The 17,842-nt window shown below is 42.9% G+C and overlaps 1 protein-coding gene across 1 annotated transcript; it reads left to right on the top strand.

The window, feature by feature from the left end:
* Positions 1 to 3,215: 3,215 nt before the first annotated feature.
* On the top strand, positions 3,216 to 12,760 carry HAO2 (hydroxyacid oxidase 2). The gene is made up of 8 exons (XM_074816801.1): positions 3,216 to 3,305; positions 4,924 to 5,076; positions 5,773 to 5,924; positions 6,747 to 7,030; positions 7,401 to 7,616; positions 9,397 to 9,555; positions 11,208 to 11,277; positions 12,533 to 12,760. Exons 2-8 carry the CDS (start codon positions 4,946 to 4,948, stop codon positions 12,586 to 12,588), a joined length of 1,068 nt encoding a protein of 355 aa, XP_074672902.1. The 5' UTR covers positions 3,216 to 3,305; positions 4,924 to 4,945; the 3' UTR covers positions 12,589 to 12,760.
* Positions 12,761 to 17,842: the final 5,082 nt, after the last annotated feature.

Genomic DNA, 17,842 nt, shown 5'->3' on the forward strand with positions numbered 1-17,842 from the left:
GGCTTTCTGAGTCCCTTTGGCCATGGGCAGAAGCACACTTTGCACTAGGCAAGTCTTCAGTAAAGATAACATCTGGATTTCAGACAAGCTCTGCTGATCATGTGCAAGCAGAGAGCAGTGATTTACAGCTAGGTCAGATCTGGCTGGATTTTCATATGGCCAGCAAGTACAGGCTGATGCCCCCAGGGATCAGCCCCCGCTACTTTCAAGCCCCTGCATGAAGCACTAAACTGCAGTAAAACCACTGTAAGACATTCCAGTATGGGCCAACCACCATATTTTTCACTAACCTCATTCTTGGAAGTTGCTGACTGGCTTTCAGTGAAATGTTCCCAAAAAAATTCAGCCCAACACAGAGACCGAGGATGGAAAATTTCAGCCTAGAATGGTTAAAGTATGACAAAATTAAAAGCAACTGAAAACTGGATCTTATATTCAAAAGAGTTAGGCAATGTTAAATATAAGATTTGTTGCCATCTCCACCTATAATATAGGGATGACTATTTAAATATTTAATTTTGAGAAAACTTTCTTGCATGACTGACATGCAAGGAAAAAGTGTTTTCTTTCCAAACATGGGGCATATGACTAAGAAAGACATCTGATAAGGAAAACCAGTGGTGACTGTATGCTAACTGTTATGTGATCTGAGTTATTTACATTGCTTAGAGTTCACCAGATTCTTCACCAAGTGTTGTAAAGTCCCAGAATGAACCCACCAGTAGTGGATGCATCAGCGAGATAGATGTCAGCTTGACTCACGGCAATTTGCCACCTGTGAAAAGCAAACAAATGTAACCAACTGGAGTAATGAGCATCGTGATTGTAATAGGAACTGGAGCACAGATTTACACAGGATCTTTGTGTTTGGACTCACAAGCCTTTGACTATGTTAATATTGAAAAGCAAGCAACTGCAACCCCCCAGCTGTGCAGATCTGTGCAGAAATCAAGCCCTGGCTGTTGGCTGCCTGACACTCTACCTGCAAGGCTGGACCTGTGTGAGTATTTCCTATATTATTTTCTTTACTTCTCAAAAGAAGGCAGCAAGGCTTCCAGCAAAGTTTTAGAGTCTTTTTAAATCTTTTATTGTACTCCAATGAAAGCGCTCTAGAACTTTAAATCTTGACCACTTTTTTCAAGCATATAGCAGGGGTTTTAATAAAAGATATTATCTCTGTGGCAAATTTTGATTTCCTTAGAACTTTAGAGCTTCACAGCTAAATCAGAAGTAAGTAGTATCAGAGAAAATACTACTTATAGGACAAGAAGTCATTGCAACTTTGAACTGAGTCCATTGCTGAAGGAAGAGAATATATCTAGATGTAAAATACTGTCTCTTAAAAGCCACAGGACAAAAGTAGAGATTTTTCCCCTCTCCTCTCTGAACTATCAACTACAGTAGTCACAGACTATTTTTAATTCATGTGAAATTATGATAACCATGGAACCATAAACTTTATGGTTTGGTGAGTTGGCTGCAATGTGCATCCCTAAAGTAGGTGAGTACTGACATCAGCATAATGAGAAATATGACAGAGGAGCCTGCAGATAACTTGTAGGTTGAAACGAAGATCAGGCCAGACCAGATTCAGCTACATTTATTGCTATGCTGTGCACCAGAAAATGTTAAGAGTAAAACACAGGGAATGAAGATTTCCAAACATATTAGCAGGCACTCTTGTGATATGATCATATCAGTTTTAAGGCCACAGTGCCTGGCAGGCCATCAAGTACTGATTTTTTTTCCTGTTGTTATTACCAACATAGATTGATATATATGACCCAAAGCTGACATCTAGTGGAGGGAGAACGAGCGAAGGATTTTCCTTCCCTTCCCAGGGATGCACTCCGTTGTGTGCAGATAGAGATGGCACTTTGCTTTTCTTTTCAGAAGTGACCTGAAGGCGGTCTGCTGCGTGGCCAGTCCCGGTCCAGAAAGCGAACTGAGGCGCTCATGGTCACCCTAGCTAAGCCTGGACACCCTTGTCTCATTCGTGACACCTGTATCATCCATAGCTGGATGCCAGAAGTTAGTTTCACAGTGCTCTTGGTGGACAGTGAACTCTGAAGGCTGCATTTAAAAAAGTTTCGAAAGACAACAGTATAGATGATCATGCCTGATAGAGTTTGGGCAGGGTCTTGTGAATACATTTAGCAGAAGAATAGATGTTCACTACAGCTGCAAAAATGGTGTCCTAGGATTTCTTCTGCCAGGAACATCAGATCTGCAGTCCTGGATCAGACCAACCTCTTGGACCAGGTCCTAAAGTTGCAGCTCAGTTCAGCTTCCAGCTCCTTCCCAATCCTTTGGCTCACTTCCTGCCCCAGCAGGGCTGCTTATGCTGGGAGGGCAACGATACTGGTAAAACTTTGGGAATGTTTTCTCAAGTTTCTGCCTCATCCTCTGCATCTGATATCATATGTTTATGAGAAAGATATCTCAATTTTCAGTTAGTAAAAATCAAAGTTTCAATTCCTCATGTTTGCATGGAAAAATTGAAAACATGAATCCTAAAGGCTAAAAAAACCAAAAGACAAATAAAACTGTCCAGTGTTTACTTTTAATATATTACAAATTTAAGTTAATATCATAAATCTGTTGGCACCTCAGTCCTGGTTTGTAATGCATAGCAGGGGAGACGGAGGGAAGCACAGAGAAGTCTCACCAGCTCCAAGCACTGTAAAGGGAGAGTATTGGTGGTCCTCCGGGGAGATGGCTGGGTGGGGAACCAAAGGAAGGAATCTGCAAGGCCAGTGGGAGAGCAACTGGATCATGAGAGCACTCATAGCCCTTTAAAAATGTCAGAAGACAAAGGGAACTTTACTTGTTCGTATACTGTAGGAAGAAAAAAAGTCTCTTCCACATGTAGTGGTAAAAATTCAAGGCTCTGTACCTGTGGGCTGTAACAACTCACACTGTCTGTAGATCATAATTTTGGTTGGATCTGTAGCACATTCAGCAGCAAGTTACCAGCAGTTTAGGGATTCAGTCAAAACTCCTGAGATACTCTTGCTTCCCTAAATGAATGCACAGTCTTCAGCCACTGCCAAAGAGCACAGCTCCAGTGCTGTGTCCCAAGCAATTGCGTTGCTGGAAGGACCTTTTAATCATCTGATAGCAAAACAAAGTTGGTGTTATACAAACAGTACAAAGTTTGCTGCAGGATTGAGCTTTAATCTTTGGTGGTTGCTTATTGACTTCAGAAAAAACAGTGGCTACTCAGTGAAAAGACCTCCTCTACGTCCTGTTTGCAGGAGAACTTGAAGGAGAGGATCTCACCCGCAAGTCCCCTGAAACCCAAAGTAAGTCTGGACTGAGGTCTGAACTGGGAGACAATGGGCCTCGGTTGTTTAAATTTCCCATTTTTTCTGCCATGAGAGGACTTGGTTTATCTTTTTGTCCTTGCTGGCTTTGACCTTTTTCTTGGAAAAGCAGAAGTCATGATATATGATGTATGGTATATGAAGACTTGTGCTATCGGCAGTGCTTGATGTGTTGAAGGCATACAGAGAGCGCTTGGGATACTTTTACCACTTGCTACCTAATGTCTGTCAGAGGAGACAAAACAATACTGAAGAAATCAGTCACATTTCTTCTTCATCTTCCAATGAGTCCCTCATTTTGGGCTCTTTCCTAGCAGAGAATTATGAGTCGTAATTTTCAAGTGTATACACAGGCACCTCAGTCAGTGAGACATACCTATGTCTGCAGTTTGACAGGTTGGATCTGTGTACATAACCAATGTGTTTATCTGTGCCAGAAGTGTACAACATTGGACACATGGGACTGGTTTTGGTAAAGCTTGCAACCCCTGCTAATCTGCTGTGGGAGGCTAACCCTGAAAACTAGGATATTTACTTCTTCCCGTACGTTTTTAGAAAAATTAGAACCAAACCACAGCTGGTTTAAAACTTCATGTTTTCATGTACCTTGCAAAATGCCTATTTTAATCGGAGCTGTGGAAGTAATTGCAAGAAACAATTTAGCAAATTGATTTTGTCTGTGTTTTGTACATATTTACTTGCACACGGGCATGGTTTGCTGAAACATTAATTTGCATAGCGTTTAGTCCTGGCTGGCTCAAAAGCATGTGCAGGCATTTGCTATGCAGCATTTATGTTGGTTTAATTAGACATCTGGGTCACGTGTCACTTCTGTTCCCTGAAAGATGGAGAGTAGTTCTTAGAATCATGTTTCACATTGTGGAATTTGTTTTTTGCAAGTGTTTTATCATAGTTTGTCCAAATTTTGTATGCTCCTATTTTAGTATGTATCAGTGCTCCAGTATGTGATGCAAACACCCAGAGATATCTGTTACAAAAGAGAAATTAAGATCTGTAGAAAATACTTTGTTTTTCTGCAGCGCTGGCCTTGACAGTGACTTGCACTCAGAGTCTTGGCACAGTTTTACAATGCATTCATGCTGGATCAGGTTAGGTGTAAACTCCATATTTACTTGTTTCCACATTTCATGAGCTTGAATTTAGTCACTGTGCTCCATAGTTTTTCAGTCAGGGAGCCATCCTAACGAGTAATCCAGCAAATGATGTTCTGGGACAACCTTTGAGGGAAATTAGTAGAACAAATAACCCAGCTGGTTTTAAGATGGAATTTATGACAGAATTACACAATTGCTGTGTCTTAAAATAGCAGAGGACCTAAAATGTCCTGTTCAGGCTTCTGTTTAAGACAGAATAGAGGCACAGAGGAAGAGGCTTCTTCCTACTCTTATGGCTGCATCTGCAAGTTTTCCTCATATTAGGGGAGAGGCTGAATGGCAAGATGGACTGAGACAAGCTCTCAGCAACTCTTCTACAATACAGATGGGTCCACGGTTTGCATTACGTGACATTAGAGCCCCTGGAAGAGAGAATGACAGTTCAGGGATCTAATTTCTGCTCTGTTATTCTTTTCTTCAAGGTTCCCAGACCCTCTCTTGGCAATGGCTATGGTGTGTCTTTCAGACTTTGAAGCTTATGCTAAAAAGTATTTACCCAAGATTGCTTGGGATTTTTTTGCAGCTGGAGCAGATGACTGTATCACCCGAGATGAAAATATCCTGGCATATAAAAGGTAATGTGAGGAGCAAATAAGGGGTGTTGTACTGCTAGATCTTAAACTGGTTTTGTGCAAGTGTTTGGAACTCACAAGCAAAGATACCTACCACCTTGCCCTTTCAAGGTGGTCCCCAAGCAAAATGCATCTACCTGACTGACATAAGCTGTATGCTCTGTTGCTAGTCGGAATATGACACAGACTGTATGAGGCATAATGGATGCTGAGGGTACAGGCAAATGGTATGGTATGGTATGGTATGGTATGGTATGGTATGGTATGGTATGGTATGGTATGGTATGACATGACATGACAGGAAAGGGGGTGAGTAGCTATAATAGAATGAGAGGCAGTGGGGAGCATTTGGGGAACAGCAGGAAGCCTACATGTAAGTAGGATGGGATTTGGGGAACATGCTGCAGACAGTGAGGGCAGGCACAGTGTTCAGTGAGGACAGACATACTCATGGTGAAGTGCAGAAATGATGTACTGTGGCCATTAAGCAGGAGTATGGGGTTAAAGAAAAGTGGAAGTGGCTGAACTGCTGTCTGAATTGATCTCTAAAAGTGAACAGAAAGGACAAAGAGCCTTTGTTATATGCTGTTTATTGGCTCAGATTCCTGCATTGCAATAGGTAAACGGAAATCTAGTTTCCATGAAACTTCAGAAAAGCCACTGAAGAGCTCATCCTGAAGAGGGTTTTTTGCCTTACAGAATTCATTTCCGGCCACGTATGCTGCGGGATGTATCTATGATGGACATTAGGACTAAGCTCCTGGGGACTGAAATCAGCTTTCCTGTAGGAATCGCCCCAACTGGCTTCCACCAGCTGGCATGGCCTGATGGAGAGAAAAGCACAGCCAGAGGTACTCTTCTGCTTTATTGCTGTGTAGCAAAAAGGGGCTTGTGGAAAAGCCTGTTAGGAAGGCCTGTTAGGAGGTCTTGAAGTGTGACTGAACAAAATCTTCAGGCTTGAAGGGGAAAACTCCTTTCCTACTTTCTGACACCCCTTTTTGTGGATGACCCACTTGGGTCTTGTGACACAGAGTGTGTGAGAAGCCATATCGACATTGCTCTACTTCTCCAGCTACCACTATTACGAGATCAGCCCCAGGGAGGCTGCTGCAAACTTAAGACAGAGACTGTGGACACATTTCTGGTGTACACCAAGGGCCACACAGGTCCTCAGTGCTGTGGGCTCTAGATAGGACATAAATTGGTGGATGGGACTCAGCCTGGAAATTCCTTGTTACTGTTAAGAACAGTGTCTCCCTTGGAGAAAAGTGTAACCTCTCCTCCAAAATCCTGTGGTGGGTTTGGAGAGCTGACCCTTGGAAATATCTTTTTTCCTGTGTTTCCATTTTCTCTGAACGCTGAATGCGTTTGACAGGGCATTCCTGCAAGTACACAGTCGTAAAGTTTAAAAAAAAATAGTTGCAAAATGAAAGCACCACTTGGTAAATTACCTTTCCTGTTTTCTGAACCATGATCCTACAACACTACTTGGTAAATACAGCCATTTTTAACCCTGATGGCATATTTGCCAATTGGTAGAGTGCTGTGTTTGGTAAGTAAAGTAGAACAGGAGTTCAGGTGGTCTCTGCAAACAGTACATAATTTTGTACCTGATGTCTGGCAAGACCGTTCAAATGACTTTGATTCTGATTATTTTCCAACACCTCCCGAAGCGGCCAAGGCAATGAACATCTGTTACATTGCCAGCACATACTCCACCTGCACACTGGAGGAGATCTCTGCGGCCGCCCCCGGCAGCCTCCGGTGGTTCCAGCTCTACATCCACCGCAACAGGGCGGTTTCCCAGCAGCTAGTCCAACAGGCGGAGGCCTTGGGTTTCCAGGGCCTCGTCCTCACCGCGGATCTGCCCTACACGGGCAAAAGACGTGATGATGTCCGCAATGGTTTCCGCCTTCCTCCCCACATGCAACTGAAGAACTTGGAAGGAGCCTTTGAGGTTTGTAAAATGAGCCTGTCCTTTCATTCACCATGCTGGCATGTACCACATGAGACAAAACCACTGGGTAACTGCTGCTTTAGCATCTGCTGTACCCAGGGTGTATCTTCTCCCCTTCTGATTCTTCAGCATCCTGGCTTGACCTCCTGCCAACCTGGGTTCTGGCTTCAAAATCCCAGTCCAGCTGCCTTAGAGACACTGATCTCCATCCCCATTGTAATTATTCTCCTCCAGAGACACATGCTTTCTGGAGCTGATGAACACGTCTGTTAGCAAGTTTAATTAATCTGTTCTAGGGCAGGGAAAGACTTCAAGGGGCCTCTGCATTATTACAGCTCAGATGAGGTTTCCTTCTGTCTTATGGCCGTAGGGAGATGACCGTTCTGAGTACGGACTGCCACCCAACAGCTTGGATCCTTCGGTCACCTGGAACGATATCTACTGGCTGAGGAGCCTGACCCACCTGCCCATCATCATCAAAGGCATATTGACGAAAGAAGATGCAGAGCTGGCAGTGAGACATGGAGTTCAGGGAATTATTGTGTCCAATCATGGTGGAAGGCAACTGGATGGAGGACCTGCCACTGTAAGTGAGAAAACGGATGCCCCATGAGTGCATCGTATCATATGCACATTTGTGCTAACCTGGGTATCTCTATGCTCGTGTTTGTATATATGCTTCTGGTGGATGTGTGTGTTTGTTGTGTGGCTGTGGATGTGTGCAGATGTACTTTAGCTTTAAACTGGTACGATGGATGTCTTGACATGGACTATCCCCTGAAGTATTTTCTCAGCTTCTTGGGAGGGTTCTGTGAGTGGCACTGAACCCACATAACTGCAGATAAACTACTGGCCTAAGTTAGTAAAAGTTTCTGCCTGTGTCTTCATTAGCTGATGCAGTGCACATGGACTCTTTGCGCACTGCAGCAAAAATAAAATGAAGCTCTGGAACCAAAAATGTACAAATGAGAGCACAATGTATTGTCATTGCTCACATCTGCCAAAACGTGCACAAACAATGCAGCTAGATTTAGTGAGAGGTCTGCTTGCATATTTACAGATTCAACTCTAAATGGGAATTTATCAGCTTTCATGAGCCAGCAAAAGGATAACTTATCCAGAGAAAAAATCTCCTGGTTTTTAATCTGTACAAAGAAATCGTGGGTTGTTTGGATGTATGTGTATTTCACGCGTTTAATTGGGCTTCTGTCAGTTTTTCCAATTGTTCTTATTTTACAGTTCTGTATTGCATAGTATCTTATGGACTTTCTTTTCTCTGTTTCCTCTGTACAACAAAAATAGGTACCAAGCAATTTTCTTCTATGTCAAGGCTGACAATAGTGAATAAAAAAAAATGAATCTAAGTGCTAAGGACTTAATAATGGAAATGACATCCACACTAAACTTCTCTTCTGCCTTAGAAGTTTCTTTACATACACAGACAAACCAGTACATACCTAGTTCAGCTCTGCTACTCCTCTGGTTCCAAGCCTGGCAGCAAAAGCTATTGTCCCTGCTCTTTCTGAGCTACCCCTGGAAAATTTCAGCCTGAAAGTTTTCGGTCTGAAATTCTGAAAAAAAATTATGACCAATCGGGAAAATCGACTTAGCAATCTTAGTTATAGCTGCTCTACTTAAAAAAGATGAAGAGAAGGCAAAAGAGTATAAGACACTGCAGAAAAGAGACCTTTGGGTTTGCTGTGAAGGAGAGTTAATTAGGTCTAGTGCAATGCCCTGCCACTGGTTATACTGCCTTTGGGGCCAGAGTCAGCATCTACCAGCCTGGCACTGCCCTGCGCCCTACAGAAAAGACCTTAGGGCATCAGGAGACTTAGCCTGGAGGAAATTATACTTTGACTGTACTACATAGCAAATGAAATCCTTCACAGATGCTTTAGGGAGCTTGAGGAGACTTCCGACAGGTGGTCACCAGGATTAGGTTGAAATGTAAGTTTAGAAAATTTGGACAGCTGCAGGGAGAAGTTGGACATCAGCCTTTTTCACAAACATTCATCATTGTCTCAAATGAAAGATATTAGCAGCAATTATTTCCATTGAAATTTATTTAAAAAATCTTTTAGAAAGCAAGTGAAAACATTACTTTTTCACTTATCAGAAGTGCTAGCAAAGAGTATCAGTATAAGCAGAGCACTGGAAAATGGAATCAACTATCTAGCAAACAGAACAGGGAGCTGCACTTTATCCTGCAGCTTTTGGTGCTGAGCTATTTGTGATGCATTGTCACATTTTATTTTGAGAAGGTATGCTACTAAAGTATTTCATGCCTGCCTGTCTCTTTGGAATATCTCCTCTTTCTCTTGGAATCAAAAGCTGACTTCAAGGTGAGAGTGGCTGCTTCTTTGCAGATTGATGCTCTGGTTGAGGTTGTGGAGGCAGTACAAGGCAGAGTCGAAGTTTATTTAGATGGTGGAATACGAAAAGGAAGTGATGTGTTAAAAGCACTGGCACTTGGAGCAAAATGTGTCTTTATTGGAAGACCGGCTTTATGGGGTCTGGCTTACAAGGTGAGTAAGGAGCTTTGAGTTTGTATGTCTACTTCTCATACTCTCCAACACTCTGTTGTTGTTATTTAAAAGGCATAGAGGCAGTCTTCACCATTGAAGAATCTTACCCATTTTTTTTATTGTTTTGCTGGATTTTGAGTGGAAACACCCCAAACTGAATCAAACCCAGACATTTTCTGTGATTTAAAAATACCACTGAATTTTATGATTTCAAATATGATTTTGAAGCTGGTAACATTGGTTTGTGGAACCTGATTTCTTGGTGTTGTAATTTGGTGCTAAAATACTGTAGGAGTCAGGACCACCAGTGCTTTTGAAAATTTGAGGCAGGCTTATTGGCCACAAAGACGAGTCTGACAATTTTATTTGTTATCAGCTTCATTGGAAACAATATATGGTTTTGATACAGCAGTTTCATAGTGGTGTTATGAATTCTTCAGAAGTACATGTAGAGCTTGATCCTGCTGATGTCTGAAACAGTTTGGACAAGGCTGAGCACAACTGCTTGAGTGTGCCACTACTATCTCAGTTCCAGCTTTGCTGCTCCATAGCTACTAACATATGATCCAGAGTCATGAATTAGGCCTCTGATGCAGAAGGTTAACATAATATAATTAAAATTAAAATGTAGTTATACCAGTTGTTTGCTAAATTTTTGCTTTTTAGCCTCTGGATTGGACTTTCAAGCTTTCTCTAGAAGAAAAAAAGAATATTTTTATGGTCTGGAATCACTTCCTGTCTTTTAAATGACACTCCTGTCCAGTGGTGTGACTGCTGTGGATTCCAGCAGCTAGGCTTTAAGCAAGAAACCACCTGAATCTTGTGAGAAACCTGGAAGACTTGGCAGCACTCTTTCTGTTGCCAGTGAACAGAGAAAAGAGGCCTAACATGAAAAGGGTGTTGCTGTGAATTGCCTGCATTTTTTCCACAATGCAAACAGAAAGGAGATAAGATTTTTTGAGTTCAGCTGTGCTTTTGTATTATATTCCATAGAGTATTCCTAAAGATGTATCTCAGTGACATTGCGCTAGCATACAAGGGAGGAAGGGCATGAACAAGCGCTGGCATTGTCTGCACCCATAGCATTCTTCATTACAATAAATAAAAAACAAAAAATAAGAGAAAAAAAGAAATAAGCCTCTAATATTTTACAGTAAGATCAAAATCATATGTACATTTTATTGGATTTTGAACTTTTTGGTGTCATTTGCTCAGAGGAAAATGCACAATGTACTATTTTTAAAGATTCGGTCTGGTATCTGAGTAAACTAAAGTTTTTAAAGCTGTACCATATATAAAACTCTCATTACTTCATAAAATACTGTCAGCTTTGTAAGGCTTGACATTTTACAACAAGCCCATTGATGGAGGTTAACTGAAAGCTAAGAACAAAAACCAGCTAGAAAATGTCAGAAGTGAAAAACAGCTTTGTTTTCTTTCCCTGTTCAGATATATCACAAAAGGAAAAGCATCTAAATTAATCTGTGACGAACTGAGCACATCCATCATATAATTTTAATCATCCATCTGTATGAGAGACTGGAATTGGCAGGAACTTAAGGGACTGTCCCAGCTCTCACAGTGCAAGCATCCTGCAGCATTGTTCTGTGCCAGTGCTCCTTTTACCCTGACTGCTTTCTTTGTTCGAGCAGGGTGAAGAAGGTCTTCAAGAAGTTTTGAGGATTTTGCAGGATGAGTTTCGCTTGTCGATGGCCTTAGCTGGTAAGCGTTTTGCAGGTTGTTTGTAGTTGGTGATGCAAAGGTTTTGCAAGCCATCTGAAATCAGAAGCCTGATGGATGGGTCACAAAAAGGGAATCCATGTGAGCTGTGTTGGTTCTACTTGCTATATTTAAGGTGATTCTTTCCTTCCTGTGAAACCATTTGGCATTTCAGGTGACAGAGCATTGAAGCTTGCAAGTAGGAAGTAGGTTAAAGCAGCTTTCTGATCTGCAAAACTGCTAAGTAGAGCTGAGCAAAACTTGGAATTTCTGTTCTGGGAATTGCATATGTTTTCCAGTATTTAATTTAACCTTTACCAGGGTAAAATGCAACCAATTTTTTTTTCTGCATGAAAGTTCTGAAAAAATGGATTAGAGAATACAGTCTTTTGGTCCAGGTTCAAATTTCTGCATTCCACATGCTTTAAAAGCCTCCTTGTCTCCTCCAAGCTTTTACTGCTGCTCCTCATTCTGCATTTCTCACTTCTGTTCCTACCTGTAGTTGCCATGTTTGGCCCCCCTCACTGAACAGCAGATTTGCACAGCCCAGTGCAAATTCCAGTTTCACACATGAAAAAGTACGACATGCAGGTTCAGTGCAGAAGTATCTGGACATCAGCAGAGGGTCTTATCCCACTTCAAATCATGTTTTAAAGGTTTTCATGCTCTAGTGACCATGAACTGAAGTGGATAGTAACGCTGACTGGGAGACTGGAACTGAAATCCTATTGGGCATACCTTAATAGTCTGGGGTTTTGGGTTACTTTTTCAACTAGTAAAGATTCCTACAAAGTGTTTTCCCAGGAGGCTGTCATACTTCTTCACATGCAGAAGGGATGAACTTGGCAAGAGTAGCACATTGGGACCTTTTTGGCAGGGCTGTGGAATTCCATGCAGATTTGACTAAATGAAACAGCACTGCAAATCTCCACCTCTGGTCACTTGACACATGGCAATCCCTGCGTCTTTTCTATTTACCTTTCACTTCTGGCTGGATCAGAAGGCTTCCTGCTCAGCTTGTTATAAAGATCCCTTTTTTTTTCGTATTCTAACTCTTTTTGTGCAGGAAGCCCAGTGCCTAACCTCAAGGCTGAAGATGCCACTGAGGAGTAGGGCTCCTGCATGTGAGCTGTTGAAGTACCAACCTATCCCCACATGGCTTATACAAGACTAGACCATGATTCAGAGAGGGGGCCTTACAAGTTTCATCCACAGACCTTCCTCTCTCACCAACATTTCATTTCTCTATTTATTTCAGGCTGTGCCAGCGTCTCAGAGATTGGCCGACACCTAGTTCAGTTCTCAAAGCTGTGAACAGCCTCCTGCAATGCCCACCGGCAGCTCATGCTGAGGTCCTAACCAGACTGAAGAGAGAAAAAGGAGGTGCAAACATTGAATGTGAAATAAGTAGCTGATAAGGCCTTCAGGAAACTTCTGAGGAGATTAGGAAAGGCTCCATGTTAGTAAAGGCTGTTCTCTGCTTTTATTGAGACCAATGAGTTCTTTAACACTTTGGGTAATTGTTACTTGCTTAAATACTTGCTTAATTTAAACTGGCTGTTCTGTGGCATTGCCGTGTTGGGCCTTACTCCCAAGCTCTGTTACATTGGGCAACTAGACATGGAAAACTATGTCCCTTGCTTCCTCCACTTGGTGGTCCTACCAAGTCTGACTGCAATTCAAGCTACCCACCTTTCCTGCCCCAGACAGTAAGTGTTGTGGATGATACCTTCCACAGCTTGGGCTCTCCTGGATATATTCACGGCAGGTACAGAAACAAGATGCATCAGCTAACAGGCACCCCAGCTACCCTTTTTTTGGGGGGGTGTGGGGGAGGTGGGGGGCAGGTGTCTTGCCCACTGCTTCTAAATGCACAGCACAAGTTTGTGGCAGTGCATAAATAACTCACCTAGTGCCCTGATCTCTGCCCATGGATGAGCGCAGCCAGCACCGGCTGCTGGTGCGGGCAGGAGTTGCCTGCACCACCCGAGCAGAACGTGGTTCGGAGTGCTGTGTGGCCAAGTTTCAACAAGAAAGTGCCAGCTCTCCTCCCATGAAACTGCCTATGAGCTTCTTCAGTCAAAGCTCTTTCCTGGCAGAGAAGAAATGCTCCTTTTTCTACAGAGGAGAAGGCATGTGTGCTCCCCCAATTCCTGCTGAGCACATTGCCCACTGGCTCCTGGTGTACAAGGGGAAGGGTGGCGGGGGGGGCAGCAGCAGCACTTCCTTTTGCACGTATCTCAGAAGAACAAAATGAGGCTTGTTAGGTCCTAAACTTGCTAGGAGAGAGGCTTCCAGTTTATGCAAATGGCAGTGGCTGAATGAGCCTCCTGGCAGACCTGAGACATCTGGCTAAACTCTGGAGAGGAGCAGGATTTCCAGCATGCTTCCTCTGATACATCTCAGTGACTTCACTTTGAGCATTTGGATTTTTTTAGATCTGTTTCTGGATGATCTAGAGGACCTAGACATGGGCATGTGAAGTGTGAGAGTGAGTAGGTGCCTGAATTTAGCTGCTGTCTTCTGGAGCTGATGCTGTGAAATGGGAAAGTAGATAGTGAGAGGCTGGGACAACTGCATTTAAGCTCCTTTTCCATGAAAATGAGCTCCTTTGTCTCCCTGGTAGATGACTATTAAGGCCTTTGCTCCTTACTCTACATGCCCATTCACTGAAAGAAATCCATCTTGTTTGGAGCAATCCAGGTACTGAAAAATCATCCATTTCTCACCTGCATTTCACTTAGATACCTTTCACTTGCAGTCAGACTCTGTCAGCGCTCCATGCATGGCATGGCTGCTCTGCTCATGCCACTCCTCACAGTAGTCTGTGGTCATCAGAGCAGAGGTAGTGCTCAAGGCTGCTCTGCTGAGGCAGCAAAACCTCTCATTTCAGGCTCCAGAGTCTCAGTTTTCATTTAAAGCCAACAAAACAAGATGCTGGAAAGCATGTCATTGTTACAATTGTGAAGGAAATCTTTCAAGGAGGAAAGCCTCCTTAAGAAAACTCAGAGATGTCTTCTGGAGCTGAAACAATTGTCATGCAAATTGTCTGCACTGCTGAGCTGACTTGTGGTGGCTTCATTTACACCATTGTTGAGTACCATGAGATCGATATCTGTTTTGAAGGAAAGACAATGCCACATCATGAAAATAAGCACAATTTTGTGATCACTTTCTCTGATGTTCCCATGGCACTGAAGTTGGAGGGTGGAGGACAGGAGGGCAGGTGGAGCTGAGGGACATGTGAACCATACTAAAGGTAGCAAGACAAATTGCAGCCTTTGATCAAGCTGATGTATAGGTGTTATGTAAGATGGCATAAACATCTTAAACCAGAAATGTTTGCAGAGGCTGCTAATTTGCAACTCCTGTGATCTGGATGTCTAGTGGAGCAAATCTGGAGCCAGATTTGAAGAAGCAAGGAGCACTTGCAAGTGAAATGAAGGTCAAGAGCGATCCAGGACTGCAGGCATTTGGAATGAGCAGCATCACAGAGCTGAAATATCCTGTTCTCCAGTCCCGTCTCTTGCTGTTGGCCCTTTACAGCCATACAATTTTTCTATCTGATTTTTCAAACTATACAATGATATAGAATATCCTCCTAGCCCCTTCTCCCCTTTCAGATCAGCATGTATTGCAAAACTGGGGCAATGCACCTGGATAGTTCTGCATGCCCCTGGGAGTAAGGGGAAGGAAAGATTTTGCTGGTCAGGTTTGTGCGAGTACTGTGCCACAGATCAGTATCAAAGTATCACTACAGAATCGGGCATGCGCATCCTGGGCGTGAATGATAAAGCCACTCTTCAGTTGAGGTTTCAAGGGCAAGCCACTGCCTGCGGCAGAGGACCACTTCTGGGGCAAAGAGCCAGCTCACAGCGGTGCAGACCCCCTGTGGTGGCTGCTTTGCAACTGGCAGAGGCCCTGGTGCCCACTTCCCTGGCACACGTGGGAGGACCCACGCTATCCAGAAGCGACCTTCTGCATAAACCCTTAAGGAGGCAGAAGAGAGAAGCTAGCACTGTTAGCTCACTCTGTTTAGACCTTAATTTCTTGCAGAGATAACAGTGTCTGCAGTGAGGCCTTCACATGGAGGCCTTCCTCTCTGTTCCAGTAATAATAAACTTTGCCAGCAGACTGACAGCCCAGCAGATAAGACTCAGGAATTATATCACATTGCACACTTTGATGGACTTCAAGGATGAGACAACTGGGTGTGCTCAGCCCTGAGAAGGCTAAAGGTAGGGGGAGGGGAGGATTATGTCGCTATCTTTTACTCCTCCGTTGGAGAGAACAGAGAAGATGCAGCCCAACTTCTCAGATGCATGCAGTAAAAGGGTGAAAAGCAATGGGCACAAGTTGCAATGAGGAAAATTCCAGCTAGAAATTAGTAGAAAATATGCACACGAGGGTGGTCAGACACTGCAGCAGAGGGTTTGTGAAACCTCCGTTCTTAGAGATATTCAGAGCTTGACTGGGCAAGGTCCTGAGCAACCTCGTCTGATCTGACACTGCTTTGAGAAGAGGTTGGGTCAGAGACCTCCAGAGGCTGCTTTCAATTGAAGTTGTTGGGGGACATCACAGAATCACAGACTAAGAACCACACATCAGATCTGTACCCTGCTGTACTGGTGTGTTGCCATGATCAACTACCATGGAGCTGCAGAGATCTCTGTGAAAGAGGCTGCAGAAAGCATTTTCTGAGGGAAATAGAAAGCTGTTTCGTGAGTGAGCTTGAAAGAAGAGCTCACAGGATTCACTCAGTATGAGTCTATTGAACAAGCCCATCCTACAACTTTTCTAAGATTTTGGAAGTTTTCTACAATCTGGATTAAGTCTGTGTCAATGTGTACCAAAGTGTCATGCCCCCTTGTCTACACTCTGTCCAGCTTTCTGTATTTGATTGTTGTGAACATCTCCGATGCAAATTCAAGCAAGGTCAAATCTTCCAAAAAAATCATGCTCAGAGAGATTATAAACATGTGGGTTAAGGACTAATCAAACCCTGCTGCATCCCAACATTGCTGGAGGATGTAGCAAAGACAGGGAATCAGTCTATTTACAAGGGTAGTTTATCTACAAAATGGAACCAAATATAAACATTTTCCTTCGGCATATGGTGCAAATTTCTATGGCCTTTAAATATATAATTCACTCATCAATTTCAGCTGAGGAAATGTCTAACACTAAAGGGAAAATGAGACTAAATGTTTGTTTCTCATTAATTGCCCAATTCATGTGTTGTCCAATATAGCAAGGAATACTACAAGGAAGTCTTTCTGATCTTGAAGATCATGTAAGAAGAGTTTACTATCACTTTCTCCCTTCTACCAGAAGGATTTTGGTACTACTGAAATAGGAGATATTTTCTTTGTCAGGTTTGAATACAAAGAAACATTGAGGCCACTTAAGGTGGTTATCTTCATACCTTGGTTAAAGTATCTTAAAACTGTTTCCCACTCTGAGAAGTTGTGTTTATTCAGAATTTGATTCAGCACAGCTGTCCAAAGTTAATTATTTAAGTCTTGTTGCCTCTTGTCAATGTGTAACTAGAAGAGAGAGGAAAATGTTTCCAGGTGGGAACAGTGTCTCTCACCCTGAAGGGCAGAAGCTTTCCTTGAGTAAAGCTACACCTCAAAGTACAGACCCTTTCCCAGAGCTGCCACCATTTAGGCATTTTGAGCTTACAGGCACATTACGGTAATAAATGTATTAATTTTTCACATGAGAAGCACATGGGTTTTTGTGGCTTTTTGGTCACAACTACTCTATGTTTAGACAGCAAAAGGTCCAGTTAAATATTGAGCATGCCTTTGCTTTTCCCTGCTGCAGTTATCATCAGTCTGGGCAACAGGGCAGACTCCAGAAACCCCTTTTCTAAATCAGACTTCTTTTCGGGACAAAAGGATCTGTTCTCTTCTTACTCCTGGATAGCTTCTTTTGCCTGATTGCCCAATTAAACATCTCCCTCTGTAAAACTGTATTTTAGCCTACCTAAAAATTCCATGCTCTGCAATGTTGTGGCATTTATTCATTCCAGTACCATGATACTGTTTGTCTCAATGCTGTTGGGAATTTTCCCTTCACTACTTCTCTCTTACTGTCTTCTCATCTCCACTACACCCCCCCAATCCCTTCTTCTCCTTGTGACAAGGCTAAGAAAATGCATCCTCCTAACACCAGCCAGCCATTGCCCTAAAGTACCTTTTTCACAATAAGCACTAATAAAGCTGGAAGATTACAATGTTCCTGGACCAGCGGGTTAGGGACACGTCTGTGATGGGACAGTGGATTGCACAGATACTAAGCTATCCACTTAGTCCATGTATAGCAATTCTCAAACACAGGCCAAAATCTACAAGCTTTGATTTTTCTAAAATGATACTCTTAGACATGCCCATTCTACAGCAAAATATCAGATTGTGAAGGCCTTGTTTTACGATAAAGTCAAGTAAAAGAAGACAATATAGTTAAAAATTACTACGCCTTGACACAGAATGCAGAGTTGGTAAACTTTTTAGATGCTGCTAAATTATGTTTTAGTCTGCAAATCCCAGACCCGTGCAATAGC

This window comes from Strix aluco, chromosome 2, assembly GCF_031877795.1.
Source record: "Strix aluco isolate bStrAlu1 chromosome 2, bStrAlu1.hap1, whole genome shotgun sequence".
NCBI classification, from domain to species: Eukaryota; Metazoa; Chordata; class Aves; order Strigiformes; family Strigidae; genus Strix; species Strix aluco.

Coding starts and splice junctions, on each gene's coding strand:
- HAO2 (XM_074816801.1), top strand. CDS start 4,946: ATGGCTATGGTGTGTCTTTCAGACTTTGAAGCTTATGCTAAAAAGTAT. Junction 7,031..7,400: donor ACTTGGAAGGAGCCTTTGAG/GTTTGTAAAATG, acceptor TTATGGCCGTAG/GGAGATGACCGTTCTGAGTA. Junction 7,617..9,396: donor TGGATGGAGGACCTGCCACT/GTAAGTGAGAAA, acceptor GCTTCTTTGCAG/ATTGATGCTCTGGTTGAGGT.